The sequence below is a fragment of the Balaenoptera physalus genome (genome assembly GCF_965194825.1).
Source record: "Balaenoptera physalus genome assembly, chromosome: 6".
Classification (NCBI taxonomy): Eukaryota; Metazoa; Chordata; class Mammalia; order Artiodactyla; family Balaenopteridae; genus Balaenoptera; species Balaenoptera physalus.
Genome location: NC_138885.1, coordinates 58,857,090 through 58,880,345, shown reverse-complemented (window position 1 = coordinate 58,880,345; position 23,256 = coordinate 58,857,090). Strand labels below are relative to the sequence as shown.

General features: G+C 34.3%; 1 protein-coding gene and 1 long non-coding RNA gene across 2 annotated transcripts in view; one reads left to right on the top strand and one right to left on the bottom strand.

Moving 5' to 3' along the window:
* COBLL1 (cordon-bleu WH2 repeat protein like 1) overlaps positions 1-20,151 on the top strand; it is a 147,916-nt gene extending 127,765 nt beyond the window's left edge. The window contains 5 exon segments of the mRNA XM_082464913.1: positions 4,277-4,511; positions 5,537-5,631; positions 9,396-11,065; positions 12,947-13,123; positions 18,869-20,151. Of these exon segments, the coding sequence (XP_082321039.1) occupies positions 4,277-4,511; positions 5,537-5,631; positions 9,396-11,065; positions 12,947-13,123; positions 18,869-18,955 (2,264 nt within the window). The 3' untranslated portion in view covers positions 18,956-20,151.
* LOC309662445 lies at positions 7,081-9,387 on the bottom strand. The gene is made up of 2 exons (XR_014264688.1): positions 8,058-9,387; positions 7,081-7,988 (listed from the first exon to the last, which is right to left on the bottom strand). It is a non-coding gene; the product is annotated as an uncharacterized lncRNA (long non-coding RNA).
* Positions 20,152-23,256: the final 3,105 nt, after the last annotated feature.

Below are 23,256 nucleotides of genomic sequence, written 5' to 3'. Positions count from 1 at the left end.
TGTTATCTAGGCCTGGCTTCTTTTCTACAGTATTGTTTTTGATTGGGATTTTTATTTTTAAGTGATCGAAATTTTTTTGTTACCAGAAGGCAAAACTTCATAGTTAGGTAATATTTGAATTCTATCATAAATAATTGTACTCAATTTTTCAGTGACTCAGAAAAAGTCCTTATCACCTCAAACCAGTTGTTTAAAATCAGTATACTATCATACAGTCATTAAAGGAATGAAAAATTGTGTGGCCAGTTTGGGAAATACTTTAGCAGGTTTTTTTTTTTTTTTTAATAAAAATAAGGATTCATTTTCTATATGACCCAGAAATCCCACTCCTAAGACTTCTCAAGAAAAGTGAAAACGAATGTGCATACAAAAACCTGCATGTGAATTATTATAGAATTTATGTAATTGCCAAAAATGGGAAACAACCCAATGTCCCTAAACTGAGGAATGGATAAACAAAATGTAGTTTGTCCATACGTTGGAATACTACAGCCTAGCCAAAAGAAGGAACAAATATCTAATACATGCAACAACATGGCTAAATCTTAAATACATTGTTAAATGAAGGAAGCTAGACTTAAATGGCTAGATGCTGTATGATTTCATTTATATGACATTCTTGCAAAGGCATAACTATAGGGATAATTGCTGCCAGGGGCTGGGGTTAGAGAGAGGAGTTGATTACCAAGGAGCCTGGGGGATTTTGGAAGCTGATGGAATTGTTCTACATCTTGATTGTGGTGGTGGTCACAGAAAGATAGATAGATAGATAGATGTCAAAACTGGACATTCCAAAAGGTATTCCAAAAATGATGACTCTTACTGAAATTATACCTCAGTTTTTAAAAATGAAAGATAAAACAACTCTGTCAGAAATTACAGCAGTGTCTGACACAGTGAACTTTTTTGAATAAATGAATTTTTTTAAAAAAAGTTCACCAGAATAGATTTAATCTAATACGATTCTGTTTTAGCAAAGAGTAGTATCTGTCAAACAATTCTGCCCTTTTGACCATCTCCAGGAAAAATACACAAGGTGTCCCAAAAGGCTTAGTGAAATTTTAAGCTTTAATAACTTATAAGATGCTACAAACTAAGTTTAATTATTCAAATTTCTTTTACACATATTACATTTTATGAATTTTAAATAATTTTTTAATTTTATTTTTTGTTTCAGTCAATTTTGCAATCTTTAGAGGGACTGAAAAAATTAAGATAAATATATTCAAATTAAATTAGAAAGCTAAGTAAGTGTAAAAGAAACTTCAACAATTACAATTTCAAATGATTTTTTATAATTTTCTAAACATATTTTGGAAGTTGTTATATCTTACAGCTACACTAAAGTTTTGGATACTCTGTTCTTTGAAAGTGAATTTTCTTCCCTTAGAACATGTGAAGCTGAAATATGATAGTTGCGATCTAACATTTGTGAAAATTATTCACTGTTCAGAGCCCCCACTTCGTTTTGTTGCTGTCGCTGTAGTTCTAAAATTTGGCCATAGTATAAGTCTGTTAACACATACAAACCAAACTTGATTTAATATTTTTTAAAGCTTGGAAAAAATCTGTACTAGTCAAACAACAACGAAGTATGAAAGTGCTCTTGGTTAGAATTTTTAAAAAGAATCACAGCCTTTTCTAAGACTTTTAATGACAGGAATGCAGTTCAAATATATATATTTAAGAAAGCCTGTATGATGCTTATAACTACTAAGTTATAAAACCCCAGAAAAATAATTTGAAAAGATTTCTGAAACATGTGACTCATTCTTCATACTTTGAGACCAGTTTCTCAGTGAGGACCTCATACTTAAAGAAAGTTGAGGACCTCGACTTTTTAAAGAAAAGTGTATCTATATAAAACACATGTGATGGTAAAGAGAGAAGTAGGGAGAAAGATCAATAATTTGCTAAATGTTACCTCAGTTAATATAATTTCCAAAAGAGCTTAATATATACCAAGGAGCCATCTATAAAACATACTTGCATCTAAACCATAATGGCCTTTCATTTTTCCTTGATACACAGTTTTCAAATTATGTAAATACACTCTTACTGTATAGATGTAGTATGCTAGTGTAAAGGCATAATATTGTACATTGGCATCAAAATAACTATTTCATGTCATGATAAAGCAAGATTTATATATATAACTATATACATATATTTTTATATATAAATTTACTTAAAGTCAAATTCTTTTTTTATCAATTAATTAATCTATTTTTGGCTGCGTTGGGTCTTCGTTGCTGCACATGGGCTTTCTTTAGTTGCATCGAGCGGGGGCTACCCTTCGTTGTGGTGTGTGGGCTTCTCATTGCGGTGGCTTCTCTTGTCGTGGAGCACAGGCTCTAGGTACGTGGGCTCAGTAGTCGTGGCATGTGGGCTCGAGTGCAGGCTCAGTAGTTGCAGCACATGGGCTTAGTTGCTCCGCGGCATGTGGGATCTTCCCGGACCAGGGCTCAAACCCGTGTCCCCTGCACTGGCAGGTGGATTCTTAACCACTGCGCCACCAGGGAGCCCTTAAAGTCAAATTCTTTAATGTTTTTTCTAAGTAATCTGTTTTTTAATTTACAACAAAAATGTCATTAAAATTCCCTATATTTGTTTATTAAAAAGCACAAATAGCATACTTTTCTGTGTATATGCTTAAAGATACAATTAAAGAAATACATTTTAAGTACTTCACATATTCTTCAAATATGTTAAACTTTTTGTTAAATTTTGTAGATGTGCTGATCACTATAATCCAGTGCTATACTACCCTTTTTACCCCTCTATTGTGGTAAAATTAAACTTTGTTCAGCTGCTATTATGTAAGTGGAAGTGTTGAATTATATTTATTTATTTTTATAAATTTATTATTTATTTATTTATTTTTGGCTGCGTTGGGTCTTCGTTGCTGCGCGCAGGCTTTTCTCTAGTTGCAGCGAGTGGGGGCTACTCTTCATTGCGGTGCACGGGCTTCTCATTGCGGCGGCTTCTCCTGTTGCAGAGCTAAGTGCGTGGGCTTCAGTAGTTGTAGCACGTGGGCTCAGTATTTGTGACTCACGGGCTCTAGAGCACAGGCTCAGTAGTTGTGGCACATGGGCTTAGTTGCTCTGCAGCATGTGGGATCTTCCCGGACCAGGGCTCAAACCCGTGTCCTCTGCACTGGCAGGCGGATTCTTAACCACTGCACCACCAGGGAAGCCCTGAATTATATTAAAATAAGCAAAGATCCAGAACCTCATTCTTTGGTTTAAATTTACTTTCACAGCTAGTGTGGACACCAATTGCTTAGGATGTCTCCTCTTTTACCCTGTTGGCCATTTGGTGTTAGTGCTAAGAAATTATAATAAAACAATTTCATTCAATGAAATATTAACCACAGCTATTGAAAAGAGTCATACACACACATATATTGATATGGGACGACCTTTAAGACATAGTTAAGTGGAGGAAAAAATAGTTAGTGTAAAACATCAGGTATATTATGCTTCCATTTATATTAAATAAACCAAGAATAGAGAGAAAGAAGGAAATGTATGTATATCTGCTTAAACGGTATATGCTCATTATACTTTCTGATAATACAGAGGAAAAAAAATGTTAAGGGAAGTTGCCTCTGAGAATCAAACTGAGTAGGAGTTAAAATTAATTTTCGTTGCATAATACTTATTCTATTTGTATATTAAAAATTATATTAAGCATCTAAGTAAATGGCTTTTCACCTTGGTTGCACACTAGAATCACCTGAAAGAACCTTAAAAAAATTCTTGGTCGCTCCCTTCAGAGATTCTGATTTAACAGATGTGGATTAGAGGGGAGCATCAGTATTTTTAAAAGATGCTCAGATAATTCTCAATCGTAGTTAGTACTGATAATTATTGAGTCAAACTTTATAAGTACACTTGGAGCCAATCTAAAAATCTCGTGTTCTTTTTGTTTACATTTAAAGCCATTGCATCAAGGTAAAAATCATTTAAATTGAAAGATACATTCTTAAATGAAATATATAACTTGGAGCTTATGAGCTTAAATAACCTCTTTTTTCTACCATGAATAAAACCGAGAGAGACAGCCTATTATTTTTAGAAATGTGTGTCTGAGATAATCTGATTATATGTTAACATAATTATTCACCATTAGAAAAGTATTTTACTATTAGCTTTGAATCAGAATTTAAAAGAGTCCAACTAATTATTATTTTAAAAATTCCTTCCCTGCCAGGATTGCATAGGATGAAATGAGGCAAATTAATATTTAGGATTATATCTTCATTTCTTTGTAGCTGGAATAAGCTCTGATTACAGCCTTGAAGAGATAGATGAAAAGGAAGAACTGAGTGAAGTGCCTAAAGATGAGGCTGAAAATACTTCTCTCAAGTCGCAAGACATTCCTACTGTATCTACTGATATAATAAATACACTGAAAAATGATCCTGACTCAGCCCTTGGCAGTGATACTGGAGAGTCCTCACAAAACTCCAAAGAAGAAAAACAAGGAACTAGAAACACAGATGGACAGTAAGTAGTCTGTATGCCAGAAGTGGTGGTGGTGGTTTGTTTAATTGATACTAGTCTTCTGAAATGTAGAACTGATATTTTAAACACAAGTATAGTCATTTCTTTAGCTTATACTTTATCCCTTTTACAACCATTAAAAAAAATGTTTATTCATAAAGTATCAATTTACATGTGACTGTTTTTAAATACAATCAAATCCAACAGTTCTGGTATCCCTGTGGCAGATCAACCATAACTTGTAGTTATTTTGTATGAAGATTAGCATTTTTGTTTGCATTGCGTTTGTTTTGCCTATTACTTATTTGGCCTAAATGGAATATTTAATTTTCAATTTTCACCAAATGCTCCTGAAGAATTTTTACTAACTGCTATATAAAACAATTCTGCATCTTAGAATATGATGTTAAATCACTAATATTACTTTTACAGTCAACTTTATGAAGCAGAGAATGCACCTTCCCCTTGGTCCTAGGAATCGAAAGTTATAGTAAAGTATACTTACATTCTGTTAGAAATGCCACACTATGAATAAAGATGAAATCAAGTAGGCAAAATAAACCATTTTGTCAAAGTTTTATTATAATTTGCATGGGATTGTCTCCAAATTAATCTCTTTTATCACCAAAAAAACTCCCAGTGAAGTCAGTTCACATCCTGACTTGCCACAAGCTGAACTTGCCAGATGCAAGGAAAATGTCTATGAGAGTACATTTCATTTAGTTCCTTTTTCTTTAAAAGAAATAATTGATAATAACAAAAAGACACTGTCTTGGGGAAAGTGTCCATTTTACCAAGCTTCTTACATCTTTCTTTGTAACAGGGTCACCATATGAAAGCTAATGTTTCACAGCAGCATTTCCTCTCAGTTGTATTCTTTCTTTGCTATTACATTTCTAATATTTGGCAGAAAAAGATGATTATTCCAGTCCATCTGTCTTTGGAAATTATTGCCTGTTTTATCATCATGTATGTGTGTGTGTGTTTCAATAGTATCAATATATAACATGCAATATCATATTTTACAGAGGACCACACATTATGGTATGTAATTCGAGCAACAAAGCGAGGGTAGCTGACAGTGTAAGAAACCTGAGGTCACCGGGCCCAAACCAGGAGAACGGTGAGTTCTATAAACACTAATAGCCAACACTTTCATAGCACTTGCTATGTGCCAAGGACCTTTCTTAAATACTTTATACATATTAACTCATTTAATCTTGTACATTAACTCATTTATGGGTATTATTACTTTAGTCCCATCTTACAGATAATAGAGCCACAAAGACATTATGTAACTCACCTGAGGTCCCACAGTTAGTAAGTGGTGAACCTCAAATTTGAACTCAGGCAGTATGTGTTCAATACGTGTTGATTCCAAAATGTGCTTCTAACTACCATGTGTTCTAATGTTGTTGTTGTTAAATCTTAGAGGTTATCTAACCTAGATCTTGGATCTTAAAGATGTATACTCTGTGTATACTTACAATCTACTTCTCTTTTTTCCTTTTACTGACTCCCTAACCCAAGCCTGTTTTATTTCATAGTCAGGTTGCTATACCTAAGGTGAAACTTGTCTGCCTGAGTTTTCAGGCCCAAACCATCTAATTATGTAATAGTGCTTACCAGTATTTCCCACTCCCCACCCCCCCGCCCAAATCAAGACAATTTATTCTCTTTCTCATGATATATTTCACTCAGTTCTATCATTAGGCCTATGCTCATTTTTATCTTTGCCTGGAAAATAATTTTCCACCTATCTTCACTCATTCAACTATTATCCAAATCCTGCCACTTTACTTATTCTGTTACTTGATTACTAGAAGCCATGTAGTTCTCTGTCTCGACTACTCAATTGGATTGGACAGTCTTCGATCATAGAAATTATATCTGATACTTTGTTTGAATTCCTTATAGCAGAATACTGAGATACGGTTAAAATATATATTTAGGATTGAATTTCAGAAAAATGATACTATACAAATAGGAGATGCAAGGAATACACAATGGTATTTTAAGGGGGTGTGAAGGAAGTGCTTATTCTCATAGTCCAATCTATTATGTTAATATATAAAACTAGGTTAAGATTCATAGAAAACATAGGGATATATATATATATATATAAAACATGGATTATCCCAATGTCACAAACAAGATGGACAGATGGATAGATATAGATATGTCATTTTATATATGTGGTATGTGTTGGTTAATTTGAATATGTATGTCTCTGACTCATTTTCCTCATGGTCAGTACCATCCTGAGCTACAAGTGTACAACTTATATACTTGTATATAATTTCCCCCTTTTTTCTTCTTGACTCAGTTTTTTTTTACAACATACGCTATGACAGCAATAGCATTTCTATTGAGAAGTCATGATTTAAAAGCTGTTTACTTCTTTTAAAAATCATAGTCAAATTAAATCATTTTTGCTAAGATTTTGGCATCATATTAGTGCTAGGGTCACAAGTACATTTCCATAATACATTTATTTTGATTTGCACTTGATTTACAATGACCATTGTCAACTCTAGGTGATTTTTAAAATAATTTGTTATCCTTAAACTAGTTTTATTCTCCTTTTTTTTTTTTTTTTAACCTACCCTGTATACTTTCATCAGGTTGTTGATGTTGGTGTCAGTGTTGAGTAGGGGGAAGTACAGTATAGTACAAAATATACCTTCTCCCTCAACTGGCCATTCTTGAAAAATGGCCTGTCCATTCATTGACATTTCATTGGCATTATCATCGATATGTTGGAGGATGGACTAGTTAATGAATTCAGGAGTGATTCTAGGTTTCTAGGCCTGACAATCGCTGAAAATTTTGAAATTGTGAAATTTTGATGAGAAATTCAGTTAGATAATGGTGAAGTAGGTATAACCCACAGAAAATGTGAAAAATAGAAACTTAGAGTTCTAAAACCAGTAAATCAGGGTTTGTTAGAGGAGATTTAATTTAAAATATATTTTTTATGTTGATTTACCTTCTTTTGGAAAATGTTTCCATTCTGCAACTGGGATATACCTATATTCAGTGGAAAATGAAAAATTAGCAAGAGAAAAGGAAATATGTTTAGGCTCATTTTCTGGTGCCAGGACCATTTCTTAAATTCTTTTGTGCTCATATCAGCATTGGGAGTACCACTTTTCATATAGATATTAAAAACACTTAAGAACCAAGTAAATAAGAACATAGGCAGAGATGTGCCTCTTCTGTGGTTCCTAATCACGTGTCCTTAATTTTATAAATCACAAAAGTTACTAATTATTAGTCACTAAGATAAGAAATCACTTGAATAGACAATATGTATTCGAATAACCAGTTGCACTTTATGTGGGAAGAATAAAAATTAATTCCATTTTTAAATTATATATGTAATTTAGGAACCTTGCAACATAATAGAAAATATAACCACCATGATCAAATAATTATGCAGTTAGGCAGGGTTTAAAAATATAAAGATTAAAAAAAAAACTTGTATCCAAATTTACCTGGCAACATGATTTTTTTTTTTTTTTTAAATATAAAGATTAAAAAAAAAACTTGTATCCAAATTTACCTGGCAACATGATTTTTTTTTTTTTGCATGCATATCTTTCTTTTTTCTTTTCTCTTTTCTCTTTTTCTGTTTTCACAGAGGACCCATTTTAAATAGCTCATGATATATTTTAGGCAGTGAACTTTATCTTACAGATGAAAGTGAGTGATTATAAAACTATAGAGAAATACTTGACATCCTTTCACAATTTGACTTCCAAGGCTCACATTTCACTTGTGCTGTGCAAACAATCATATCTGAAAGGAGAGGCCACTGAGGATTTTGAAGATGAGGGCTAGCTGGTTATTCAGAAGAAATGACTCTTCCTGGCATTTGACTAGAGGAGCACAGTATATAAATCACTTGGCTTAGTACAAGACACATGGTACACATTCATAAGCCTGTGTTTCCTTCCAGATGCCTCATTCCAACTCTTTGCCATCATGTTGTTGGCTGGCAACTGTTGCTTTGTTAACCTAGACACTGGAAAATGATTTTTACTTTCAGGAGGTCTGAATTAAAATTAAGAGGAAAGGTAGTGCTGGGGAGAGGGAAGTTGTTTTCTCTACCTGGATCCAGACATGAGAAAAATAGTTATTTTTTCTCACAGAGAAAAATCAAAACCCACATGATTGTTTTTATGTAGCTGAAATCACCCATATTGTGACTGAAAACAAAGTCCTCTAAAAGTATTTAGCAAGGACACCTAATTAATAAGACAATCAACTTAGGTTCTGTTTTTATTTCAACTCTTAAAGGTAAGGTTTTGTTGTCTTCCTTAATTAAAACTGATAGCATTTGCTGGGATTGTTTCCCTTTTAATGTTAGGTATGAAATATAAATATACTAGGGATTATAGAAAAGACAGAGAATCAAAATGGAAAAAAATAGAAGAATAAAAACATTTTTTAAATTTGTCAATGTCTTTTGTGATTCTTAACAATGACTGCAATATGGTCTTTATTTAAAAGAAAAATCACAGCTATCTTCTATGAGTACTTGTTTTGGGCAATACACTATCCTAATAAGCATGTTACATAAATGATATATATAATACATGTTTTTGTTTACATCTGAGCAAACTGAGGCTCAAAGAGGGTAAGTAATATGATGTGGCCATACAGGTTGTAATTAGTCAAGCTGGATTCCAGATTCAGGTCTCTATGATATCAAAGCCCAAGCTGTTTTCTCTGTATGCCACTACCTGTATAATTTTTATATAATTGGTAGCTGAAAATTATCTATAGAATTCAAATCAACCTGTTTCAGTTTGGGAGAGGCAGGCATTGAAAACTTGAGGTTTTCTATTTTTTTCATATACTTTATGATATTTTTTCTCTCAGTAGATCAAAATGAAATAATTGTCATTCCAACAAACACAGAAGACAGTATGAAAAATGGAATGAGGAGAACAGAAATCAATGTAGCAGGTGTTGCCAAAAGTAACAGTGTGGACATGGAAGTTGACAGACTATCAAACTATCAGGCATATAAAACTGATACTGCTAGAAGTTACAAGGAAAATCATCTTGCTGCTTCATCAGCACCAGATCAAAAACTGGTTCAACCTAGTGCAGAAAAGACAAAAATGCAAGATGCAGCAATTCAGACAATCCCTTCCTGTGACAGTTTTGATGGGAATCACCAAGATCATAATTTGTCTGATGTCAAAGTTGATGAAAGTGTGCAAACTTCAAGTAACAACAAATCAACTCAACACTCATCTTTAAGCCCACAAGATTCTTTAGATACCTCAAGAGAATTTGGGAGTCAGGGCGCCCTAATTATATATACAGAAGAGCAATTCACCATAAAAGATCCAATTTGTGCACATGGTAATGATGATCTTTTGCCTCCTGTAGATGGGACTGATAAAAATTCAACAGCTTCTTATATAAAGAATTATCCATTTTACAGACAACACTATAATCCCAAGCCAAAACCTTCAAATGAAATTACAAGAGAGTACATACCCAAAATTGGGATGACTACTTACAAAATAGTGCCTCCCCGATCCCTAGAAATATTGAAAGATTGGGAATCGGAAACCATAGGGTATAAAAATGATCAGGAGATACGTACTTTAGGAGAAAAGGACACTCATGAGAATGTGAAAGTAACTGCAATCCAAACAGAAGATCCTGTTATTTCTGAAAGCCCAAAGGAGCCAGAAGCAGACCTGAAACCAAAGCCTACCCTGAGAACAGAGCATCAGGTGCAAAGTGAGGAGAGCTTTACCCACAGCACAATGTCAAATCCTCTGAAACCTACTCCCAAAATGACGAGAGACACTGGCACAGCTCCTTTTGTGCCAAATTTGGAAGATATAAACAGTATTTTGGAGTCAAAACTTAAATCTCGGGTTTCAAATCCCCACTCCAAACCAAGTTCTTTTTTCTTGCAGATGCAAAAAAGAGTTTCAGGTCATTATGTGACATCTGCAGCTGCCAAGAGTGTTCAAGCTGCCCCTAATCCTACTCCAAAGGAACTAATAAAGAAAGAGGTGGAAAGGGATACAATACCTCCTCCAGAGCTAGCTCTTTCTCCCTTAAGTAAAACAACTCACTCTCCTCCACAGCCACACATTCAAAACACTGATGATGACAGCAATCGGAAGCCTACTGAAACCTCTCCCGCGCCCGTAGCCTCTCCGCCTCCCGCAGCCTCTCCCCCTCCCGCAGCCTCTCCCCCTCCCGCAGCCTCTCCCCCTCCCGTAGCCTCTCCCCCTCCCGCAGCCCCCAAACCTGTTCCTCTTCCCAAGAGTCAGTTCGCAACACTTAACCTGAAGACTCTGAAAACTTTTGGTGCCCCTCGACCATACTCCAGCTCTGCTCCTTCACCGTTTGCCCTCGCTGTGGTGAAACGGTCACAGTCTTTCAGCAAAGGTCGTACAGGGTCATGCAGTGAGGAGGTCGGAGGTGCATCCGCCCGAGCTCCAACTGACACAGAGGGAGGGAAGATTCCTTCCGTAAATACATTTGTGGACATCCCACAACCAGGTGTGAAAGACAAGGTAAATGTAACCTTTTTAAAAGTAAGGGATTCTTATACAACATGGTTTAAATGGGGTTAACAAAGCATGTCGGTTTGTTTGTGTGTTACTTAACTCTGAATTCATAATCTACTATCAAGCTACTGTAGGAAGAAAACAGTAGTAATACACAGAATCTGATTATTTATTCTCAGAGTTATTCATATAACTTGATCAGATATTACTATAAGCTCATCATTATATAATTGTATCATTAGCAAATATTTAAATTTAAAGCTTCTTTGCTCCTGCATTTGTATCGTGTACTAGTTTATAGTTCTGACTCCCTAGTTTTCTGTGTTTTGCTTATCTCAGTTTGTTTATAACTTTTCTGGATGTTCTGGTTGACTTTATTTTCTTTTCCAATTCTCCATAATGGCAAAATAGTTTTAATTACATAAAAACATAAGCAGTATCAAAGACTAGATAAAATAACCAAACATCTCTCAGGTCTGTATTTTCTATCATATACACTCAACCTGAGCTTACCAAACATGGTTATATATAATTTAAATTAAAACCAGAGTTTAAATAGGTAATTTTCTTAGTTTCCCATTTTGTTAATTCAGTGTCAACTTTCCAGTTATATGTATGTTGAGCAAAATATCACTTAACCACCATCTAACCTTAATGGTGTACAAAAAAGGGATTTGTTGACTTCATGTTTGATCAACTAATGATATAATTTGCTAGATTCAAGTAGTATAGTCAGGAAGAAATTCACAGTATGAATTATGATAATCCCCATGCAATTTTTAAAAAATACATTGTGTACTTTTACTCTGATAGTGTTTAAAGAATACTTTCATATTTGTATGACAGTTCCAGAAGCATTTTATACTATTTTTTCAAACACTCCCAGAGTAACAGAACATTAACCATATTGCCAAGTAAAGACTTTTCCATAATTTTAAAGCAATATTTACCTTGAAAAATATTTCTTCATATATTTTCACATTTATGTTTATTACTTTGATATCATATCAGGAAGAGATACATGATGCAGAGATTAATTCTTTACTTGGGAATAAAGCCTGAGTTTTTTTCTTACAATGGAATACCATTTCTAAACAACAGAAGCTTGATTTAGATAATACAGTTTTTGAGCCATTGCCTGAGTTCTGTTTAGCTCATCTTTTATAAAGATACTCATCTGACAGTTCGAAAAAGACATTTTTAAGATTGTTTGAATACAGTTGCCAGTTAAATCAGTTACTAAATATTCCTTCCTAAGAAGTTTAATTAAATTTTTGATTCTTAAATCTGGAAATTTCTAATATTTATTTTTAGTCTCATGAGAAAAATAAAGAAAACATGGCCATCAGTTAGCCCCTGTGACTTCCAGAAACACAAAATAAGCTGTTAAATAGTCACTAATATTCCTTTATTAGAAGATACATTAGGTTCAACAAGTATGAAATTACCAATATTTGTCCATTTGTACCATCAAAAATAATTTCACAACACTAATATATTGGAACTACGAAAATGGTTTTTTGGGGTTTTTTTTGTCTGTGGAATTTTTATTATTACTTTGGCTCTTCTAGCCAACTCCACTGGAGAAATCGGCATTATTTTATTTACTCAAGGACAGTAAAATTACCACTGCATTTGTGAAACAAAAAGAGGTATCGCTTTCCTTCCTTAGCCTCCTGAGTTCAAGATGAGGGAAAGTAATGCCCTCATCTTCCAGCTGAGCTCTGGAGGCAGAGATAACTCAGTGGATGAGGAAAGAGAGCTGAGTCTAAAACACCAGTGGGGCAAATGGTGGTTCTTAAAGAGCTGTTGATGATGAAAATGTTTTGCATAATGGCCCATTCTTCACCTGGTATTCATATAAATATTTCACATTTATTTTTATAGGAAAATAACTCTGCACATAATGAACAGAATCCCCAAATGCCATCTCTGACTGACGGCCCATCATTCACCCTTAGGAGACAAAGTTCTTCAACATTCCAAAGCTCTGACCCAGAACAGATCCGACAGAGTTTGCTGACTGCAATTCGTTCTGGAGAGGCTGCTGCCAAGTTGAAAAGGGTAAGTTTTCTTTATCAGATGGGTGACAGTGGGTTTATTTTCAACATTGTCAAACTAATACTTAGGGGAAATTGTTTTCTGGCTTTTAAGTCTGAATAGGGAAGATGCCAGAAGTTACTCTTTTATGTCAGGGGTCATTTTTGAAGTATAAGCTGAGAGAGTACTTAAAAATATGTCAGGTCTGTTTTCCAAAACATGGGCCAGGTGCAGAACACGAGTTTTGCTCATTATTATATATCTATATATAGAAAGTGCCTTGGACTCTTATTTTAAAAAATTGTGTTAGCACAGCAAGAAAGAGTCTTTTGGAAAGAAAGTCCCTCCTTTATTCCAGAAAAGCTGCACTATTGTGGGAGCCTGCAAGTTTTCAGTCATCGCTCCTACAGTAATCAGTTACTACCATACGTGAGATTGGGTGGTTGGGCGGGGGGAGGAGTTTTATAGGCTAAACCAAAATAATGTAGGGAAAATCTAGAGAATTTAGATGAGACCTAATGCAGAAATTCCAATCTTAATAATGCCCTGCCAGAGTCTAGCTTCTCCTGGATGTAGGAGATGTGTAGGAGAGCAAGGAGGTGTGCCCCTTTCTTGGGCAAACACCAAAAAGCGTCACAGGGAATTATGTGCAGATGAGTTTCCTCCCTTTGTCGCCTTCATCCTCTGAAAGAGGATGTGGTGCAGCCTTGAGCCTGGCATCCTCACTTGGACCTCCCAGAGGCTGTAGTTTCCCTAAATGTCTTTCTTGTTCTTCCCTTAGTCATCTTGGTTGCAAGTTCCTCAACACCCAAGACAAGACAAGTACTCATTATTTCACTGACTCCCTAGGCATTTCATTTTGTGAATTCCTTCTCTAATCATTTTAGAAGCTATTTAGAGAAGAGTAAGAGACTTGTTGAGCAAAACACTGAACTCAACAAAAACGAAATCTGCCAAGGAACAGGAATGCTGCAAAGATAGAAAAAGGGGGAGGCATCCTCGCCTGTCTACACAGCCAGCCTTGCCTGTGTCAGCCAGCTTCCTGGATGGGTTTCAGTGGAGCCCTGAGTGATGGCCGTTCCCACAGAGGACTTGGCGCTCCCATCTGGGCACACATGGTGACAAGGCAAAATATTGTGTGCTGTCAGGAGTGGAGGAAACATGAAGGAATAATTCAGGGGAGTAGGTTTGAATTTTGTAGATTATTTGTAGAGTTTAAATTAAGGTGCCAGGCAGCAAAAAACCAAAAAAACCCAAAAGGAATATTGAAATTGGTATTTCACAGGTCATGACATCTATATTTTGTGTGTGTGGGGGGGAAATATGTCCCTGTAAATAAACTGTACATTCTCATTTATGAAAATAATTCTATTTCTAATTCTGTTTCTAATCTTGTAAATTAAGGATGAGTTTCAAAGTTCTCAATTCAATAAATTTGATAAATATTTTTTTAAAGCAGAAAAATACCAAACATTGTACTAGATACTGGAGATACAAAATTGAATAAAATGAAGCCTCTGCCTTCTGGGTGTTCATAGCCTGGGACTGAGAAACAGTGGTACCTCAGGCTCATGGGAAAACAGAAAATAACCGCAGTGCCTTTGTACTAAGTCAGTGGATATATTAATCAGTTTCAGTAAACTAATTGCAGAAAACAGTGCATTAAGTTGGAAATGCCTTTTAGGCCAACAGAATTTTACAGGCAAGCAGCTGTATACTTGGTGTCTTATGGGCTCCGATTTGGCAGTCTCTTCACGTATAAAATTCTCATTGCTTCCAGAATGAGCTGGATGTGAATCAACACAGAAAGCAGGCCCTAAATGATGATCCTATAATTGTATCCTGTTTATAACTCATTACTTTAGGTTCTATTGAGTCTAAATTTCCTCTCTTTCAGTAGGAGGTTATTGATAGCTCTGACTCCTTATAGTGTCAGCTCCTAAACTCTGTTTAATGAAAATTCCTTACATAATCCTTTTTCTTCCCTCTGAAGAAAGACACAGGGTCTAGTAGAGTTCACGATATCTACGCTCCAAGATCAGCACCTTCACTTCTACTTATATATGCTAAAAATGTGTTTTTATATACCAAGACTCAGAAGAACATTGTTTGTAATAGCTCCAAATACATATAACCTTAATATCCAAAAATGGTAGGCTAGTGGTATATTCAAAGCATGGACTATCAAATGGCAATAAACTGGATAAAATACACACAACAGAACAATGTAGATAGAGACATAAAAAGATATGTAAAGTTGACAGCATGCAAAACTAAATTATATTATTCAGTGATGCATGCATAGGTGGCAATTATTTTTAAAAGTGAGGAAGTAATTACAAAAATCACAATAGGGTTACTTCCAGAGGGGAAGAAAAAGTGCTTTTGGGGGCGTATTAGAGCAAGACGGGCACACAACTTAAGAGGGAACTAAAAAAATTAGTAATCAAGATAAATATTATCTCAATGCAATATTTAAAAATGTACAAATGAATGCAAAAATCCATGATAAAGTCAAAATTTTAAATAAAGACAAGATCAGTGGGGAGCTGGAGTAGGGAGTATTCTCTTGACCTGGGTGGTGGGCTACATATATGTCTGTGTTTGTTTTCATTGGGCTGTTCAGTGCACTTCTCCGTACATGTATTATATTTCAAAAAATTGCAGAAGGTGGTAAAAATGGACACAAGAAGGCTCTAATTTCTTGTGATCTTTGCTTAAGTCCCATATTTCTGTCCTGTTCTGAACATTTCTTCTGGTTTGTTTTACATTCTAACATTTCTTTTATAGAACAACAGTTACAGTGCCAAATAAAATCTCCAGTGATTTTGACAGTGGGTTTAGATTGTTCATCAGAAAGTTGGCTCCGTGTTTGCCTGTATTTTGGCACCCAAATGTTCACTTTTACTCCAGGTACCAACCTGCCTTATGGCTCTTGTTCATACTTGAGCAATTAACCTTCATTAAATAGTTGGTTCACATTAGAACAATTATCTAGTTGATTGCTCTAGTGTAAATGTAGTCGTGAATTTTCATGTTTCTTAAGGCTTTTTTCCCATACCTTACCCCCAAGTCAACCCACATATAGTCAAAGCGATTTGTCTTGTCGTCATATAAAGCATTAATAAATCTAGCACAGTATTTTGTAAAATGTGTTTGATGTTAAGATGTATGTATGACAGCAAATTGTTTTCAGAGAATAAGAGATTAAGTCATCTATTACCATTGACTTGTGTTGACACAGGAACTTCTTTGGCTGCTTTTGGTTCTTGTTGGTGCTTGACTTACTAAGGTTATTACAGTATTATAAGGAGAATATAGGTTTGTAAAAATAAAAGTCTGAAAATGAACTGATGAATGATATTTAGTGCTTGGTATTAAGAGTTTCCTCAGAAAATAAAACTTATTGTTAGCTAGATAGAAATCTGGAGGAAAGAGAAAAACTGGATAAGTCACCCAGGATCTTCCTGGCTTATTTTGTTTAATTAGTGTGCTTTTTATTCATATTTCCTTGGTTTGAATTTGAACAGTCCAAGTGTTTCAGGTTGGCAGCTCTTTCCATGTATTTTAAAAGTAAAAATAAATGATGGTTTCATAGTAAGAAAGCTATGTGAATATTCCTGAAAATTTCTTGAACTTCAAGGGTAGACAACTAGTCAACTAGTAGATGCTTACATCAGTAAATTCTTAAAGTTACTTTTTAAAGATATCTTTATTACTAGTGTCCTGGGGTTACTGTTCAAAAAATTCAAGCAATACTTTTTTACTTCATAAATGTTTGTAAAAAGTTACCATATTTCATCTAAGAAATAGTCACTGAGTTACACTGACCAGGCACTAAAATAACTATGAGTATGAAGTAGGTATGAAGTGGCATTAAAATAGACAAGGTCTCTGACCTCAAAAAATTCATAGAATAGTATTCTAATGATATCTTCTCATGTTTGAAGTTTTAAGTAAACAAATTTTTAAATAACAAAATACCATTTCCCCCCAGAGTAACTGCTCTGGATAGAGTACAGTGTAACCTTTGAGACCACTTTTGTAGTATATAAACATTTATTTTTTCTAACAAAAATGGAATCCTCTGTAAAACACTATTAAATATATATCTCTCTCTTGAAGCTTTCCCTTTTATTACATACATATCTATGCTATTCTTTTAAGACTATGTAGTATTTGGAATTCCCTGGTGGTCCACTGGTTAGGACTCTTGAGCTCTCACTGCCAAGGGCCCTTGTTCAATCCCTGGTCAGGGAACTAAGATCCCACAAGTTGCGTGGCACGGCCAAAAAAACCAAAAAAAGACAACATAGTATTTGACTGTATGAATGAACCATAGCTTATTTGCTCATTACTGGTAGACATTTAACTGGATTCTAGTTTTTCACTCTATAAATGATGTTACCATTAACATCTTTTACTTGTAGACATTTAGAACCATCAGTATGTTTTTTAAATGCTTAAACCAAATTTTCTCTCTTTTACTTTACAAAGAATATGAGAACTGCAACTTTGGGAAGAATTACAAAAATAACCCCTCACACACACAGAGACTTTTCAGACCAAGATTACATAACAAAAAGCCATTACCTGTCTGTTTGTTGGCTGTACTTGGAAAGTAGCCCCACATGAGTACTGAATAGGGTGCAGATAAGTAAGTGTTCCTTCCCTTGGTGGCAACTTTTCTGCTTAGCTATTTTATTTCAGGTGGATGGTGTCAACCACTCTGCTCCGTCCTGGGTTCATAAGACAGTCAAGAAAATTGATTAGTTTAGATGATCTATCTTTGTCTAGTAAAAGGCTAGAAATGAAGCACCAGGAAACCAAAGCCAACCTAAATTTGCCAACTTTATTTTCCTTTTCACTAACTTACTCTGTTGCTAGGCAGAATCTGTGGCCTTTTGTACTTCAGTTCTCTTCTTACGAAAAGAGGATAACGTTTGGTTATAAAGCTGAACTGGTCAAATTACAATCAAGAGATGAACCATTTTTCTTAAAATATTGTCATATTTTATATGTAATATTTCAAAATATTATACCTACTTACTATTCAGTATCCAGATAACTTTCTTCTACATTCCTGTAAGTAACGTTGGAATTTCAAGCTATTTAGGAAATTTTGTTTTAGTGTTTTTAATTCACTTACAGTTTGTAAATAGGAAACTTTGCCATAGAATTTTGGAACTTAGGAGTTTATTCCCTAGTAAATAAACTCCTTTTCATTCTGCATTTGTTTTGGCAAAACAGTCATAGGTTTGACTTTTTTAGCCCTTCAAATGAAGGCATTTTAAAAACCAAAGCTAGTTTTTCTTATAAATGAGGGGTGCCTGGGAGAGTAACTTCAAGTTAATATATATCATCAATATGAAAATTATAGAATTCATTGCTTTGTGGAATTTGCTTTATTTTTCTACATTCTCCAAGGTACTTTGGGGGAGCCAGAATTAATCTAGCTAAAAATGCGCTTTAACAGCTTGGCCTGCAGTCCGCTTGTGCTCTTGTCCTTTGAGTTGATTTGGTAGTTTTGTAAAGACTAAGGTGTGTTAATGGATTATTTAACTTGTTTGCTGTGGAAATAACTCATTTTTAATTTCATGGTAGAATGAACATTTATTCTTGATTATTTGAAATTTATTGAATAATAAATACTAAATGTTAGCATTTACAATTAAGTAGAAGTTAAAATGTGGTAATTGTTGAAAACTGAAAATTAGACAGCTGTCCCATTTTAAATTGATGGGTGCAAAGTGTGTTTCTTTCTCTTAGGTTACAGTTCCATCAAATACAGTATCTGTGAATGGAAGGTCAAGATTCAGCCACTCCATGTCCCTTGATGCCCAGGATGGCCATTAAATGTTGGCCTGCCATGCCGCACTTCACCGCTCTATTGCACAGAACGACTTCATACTGATGGAGAATGTTAGCAAATGTATGTTCAGATGTACACTAATATATTATCTATTAAAGCATAAGAACTTGTGCTGTGGCTTTTAATGCCAAAAGAAGAATTACCAGAATTTATAATTTATAATAATATCTTTGGCCTTTTTTGCCTTAAGAACTGAATATGCTGCTTTAGAACTTTAAGACAAGGTGTTAATGACTTTCATTTTTCTCAAATGAGAAATAGTCACCTCTTGTTGATTTCACTTATTGACACATTCTCTACGATCGTGACTTAGACAAAGGGATAAATTAAGATTCATAGACTTATATTTGTATGACACATAAATAACTAGGCAAACATAGATCTGACATTTGCTGCCTCAATGTTACAGTTTAATTGGAAATGTTTGTTATATTAAAGCCTATTTGTGATGAAAGTATAATCTAGAAAACTAATGATATCAAATAAGTATATTCAGTTTAACTGTTAATTTCAATGATGAATCACTTAGTGTGCAAGTCTTGTGTATTCTTTATGTAATTACAAAATCAGTGTCAAGTTTATGGGAAAGCTCATGGTATTTTAATAGTTTATTAACATGGACACTTAGTTTTTTAATCTTTAGAACTTAAATTGCACAGGAGAATTTTAAATAGTTTCTGTATATAATTATAACATTATTGTCCCACAGATACTACACATTTTATGTGCCAGAAGCCTTAAAAATTTTCCTGTGAAAATGTTGATATATTGTGACAATTATTTCAAATTCGATACGTAGAGAGGAACAGGGGTTAGTTTATGTCCATATTGGAAAACTTTAAAGACTACTTGGAGGTTTCAGAAATCCTGGTTTTAATTAAAGTGATAGTCATTATGTAGTTCAGATGCTAATATTCTAAATAGTAATATATATTTACATTAAAGCTAAAGTTGTTAAGCAAAACAATGCCTAATTTGTTGGCTTGTAACTGTTTTGGGGTCTAGAGCTTGTTGATGTTCTATTCCTACTTTAAAAATTTAACTGCTCACTTCTTATTCTAAAAGCTTTGTCAGACAAACTGATGTTATGTTGGTTTTTACTAAAGCTACTGGGATATCTGCCTCTTTGGAAAATGTGTTGCTTTTTCCCCTGTTTAATAAAAGCAAGTTATATATTTGGGATGCTTCTTAAAATGCAGTTTGTGTCAATCAGCATATTTGTGCACTTCACCTGATGAACACATCTCCATCAGCCAGTAAACAAATAAGTAATATAGTAAGACCGACCATTTATCAGGGCTCCCTGGTGTGCATGAGCCCATGCATTCTGACTCCAAAATGCGTAACGTGCTTAGCAGAGTTCCTGACACATGGCAAGTACACATTAAGTTAAATATTGCTGCTATTTCCTTGAATCAGACTTGAAGAGACCCTCATGTATGGAAACCTAAGTTATGTCATTATAAACCAATAGGGAAAGGAGTGACTTTTTAAAAAACTGTGTTTGATTATCCACTTGGAAAACAGTACATTTGGATTCCTAACTCAAACCATAAACAAATATATTTGAGTTAAAGACAACTTTTAAGAGCAGTATTTTAAAACTTAGATGAATATATTCAACATTTTTCAGACCTCAGCGAAGGAAAATTACTGAAATAAGAAAACAGCACAGTCATAAAAGATATGATACATTTACAAATATTAAAATTTAAAACATATGTACATTAAGTACTATAAAAATGAAAAAATAAGCCACAAGAAGTTTTTAATATATATAAGCGTTAATTTATAAAAACGTAAACATTTCTAAGACTCATGAAAAGACTACCGAATAGAAATATGCACACACTGAAAAAATAAAGGGTATTTCTTACAAGAGGAAATCTGAAAGGCTAACAAACATATGGAAAAAAATACTCTTCAGTAATAATCAAGGAAACACAAGAACACAAGGAAGTGTACCACATCACGCCCATCAAATTAGTAAAAATGTAAGTTTCAAAATAGCAAGTGTTGTCAAGGACAGTGAAGCAATGGGAACTCTTTTACTGTCGGTGGGAAAACACACTGGCACAACCGTCAAATTTGCAGTATCTAGTAAAATTAAAGATCTCTTATCATGTTACCTTAAAGAAGTACTTATGTGTGTGCTTAAGGAGACATAAAAATGTTCATGGCAGCCTTGTATATAAACAGCAGAAAGGAGTCCTAACCAGCACTAAACACTGATAGTATATTCATATAATAGACTTTTGTACAACCGTCAAAATGAACAAATTAGAGTTATGCATGTCCCATGGATACATCTCAGAAATAAGGAAGAAAACAATGTGGAACAATGCTTGTTTTATGATGCTTATATAAAATATAAAATATGCAAAGTGATACTATGTATTAATGGCTGTAAATATAGAAAAAATAAAATAGACAGGTTTGCTGGTGGGAATCAAGAAATGAAGATCGGATTGGGGAGATTTATAGGAAGCATCAATTGTGTTTGTAGTACAAACTGGTTTGAAAACAAGTTTTACTCCAGGTTTTAGCAAACTTGAAATAGTTTGTAGTTATTTTTTTTAAAGATCACACAGGACTTACGGGGATATATATATGAACCATTAGTACACATACAATCTGAAAAAGTTGCTTTGTCCACATTATTTTAGGAGAAAAGCATGTGCTACACTCTCTACCCAATTGGGAAAGGATAGGAAAACTAGTCATATCCTTAAGTGACAGCAAAATGAAGATACAAGAATGATTTAGAACCAACTTTCAATTTTCATATTTAATTTTTGGCCTCTAGGCATTTTGCTTTTCCTTTTTTTCCCCATCAGGTTATTTCTTTATAATACCTATTTTTAAATTATCCAGATTCTATGTAAATTATAGGGTTTGAAATTACCCTCTTTTCTGTCTCCAGCATCCCAATCCCCTTTTCAGAGATAACCAATGTTAATGTTTCGATATTAATCCCTATATAGATGTATTTATATCCAATACATATTTATAGGTTTGTTTTCGGCTTTTGTATTTTTGCAGAGTTGTTGTTATTGTTGTTTTTAAGATTAAAAAAAGTCACACTCTAATACTATTTAGCAACTTGCCTTTGCACCATCAATGTTCCTTCTTGCACACAAAGATCAACCTTATCATGTTTCAGTTTGTTGTTCTCCTATTATTAATTTCATTCTTGTGGTACACAGTTATGCTTAGAGTCAAGATACTTGGGTACAAATCATAGGTCTGCCACTTACAAGTCATGGGATCTTGGGCAAATTTGAAAAATTGAATTAACATACTTATCTCATGGTGATGGTTGTGAGGATTAAATGAATTTTAAAAGTGTTTGGCACAATTAATTTTACAAAGCTACCTATTTTTAATACTACTATTAGCGAACAGGTATTATTTATCTAATATACTTCCCATCCTTCTGAAGAGTGACCTTCCCTCCCATTTTAAGACCAGATCTTGTGAAAATGACTATACTACCCAAAGCAATCTACAGAGTCAATGCAACCCCTATCAAACTACCACTGGCATTTTTCACAGACCTTGGCCTGAGATAACAGAATCCACACTCTGCTACTTGACCCAAGTCCTTGAATGAGACCAGTCATTTTCCTGAGACCTAATGTTGCTTGTACTTGAAACTTAAAGAATCCCAATTGATACAATTATTTGTCTAGTGCCAGTTCATTTCCTACCCACTACCAGTAGAGACAAAAACACAAAAGAGCTAAGAATCAAACTCACTAGTTTTTACTATCCATTGACTTTGATAATTGACTTCAAAGAAAAGGGAACTTGCAATTGGGGGTCACAGTGAAGATTTCCATGGATAGAATGTTTTTCTTAGATTATTTTTCATGTAAAAAAAGCTAATTTATTTGGTGTTTTAGAGTTTACACAGAACTTTTGTATTATTTGATCCACATGTGGAACAAAAAAGTACGCAAAGAAACTGCTACTTTACAAAGGTCACACAACCAGACAAGAGGCAGAATCCCACATCTGATTTCTAGTTTGCTCTTTCGCCTGGCCAAAGTTTGCAAATGATGGAGAAAATGGTGCTAGATTTCAAGGGACACTTAAATAGTAACCTACTTGTTCTGGATCTTCAGTTTGTCTTGCTTTTCTCTTAAATGTTACCACTTTCCTGCAAGTTTTCATCCTTAACACCTCAGACTCTTCATATGGGTAGATACATTTTGTTTATGGCAAGAAAAAATGCCACCATGTGCTCTCTCAAAAGAACTGTACTGACAGGTATTTCAAGAAA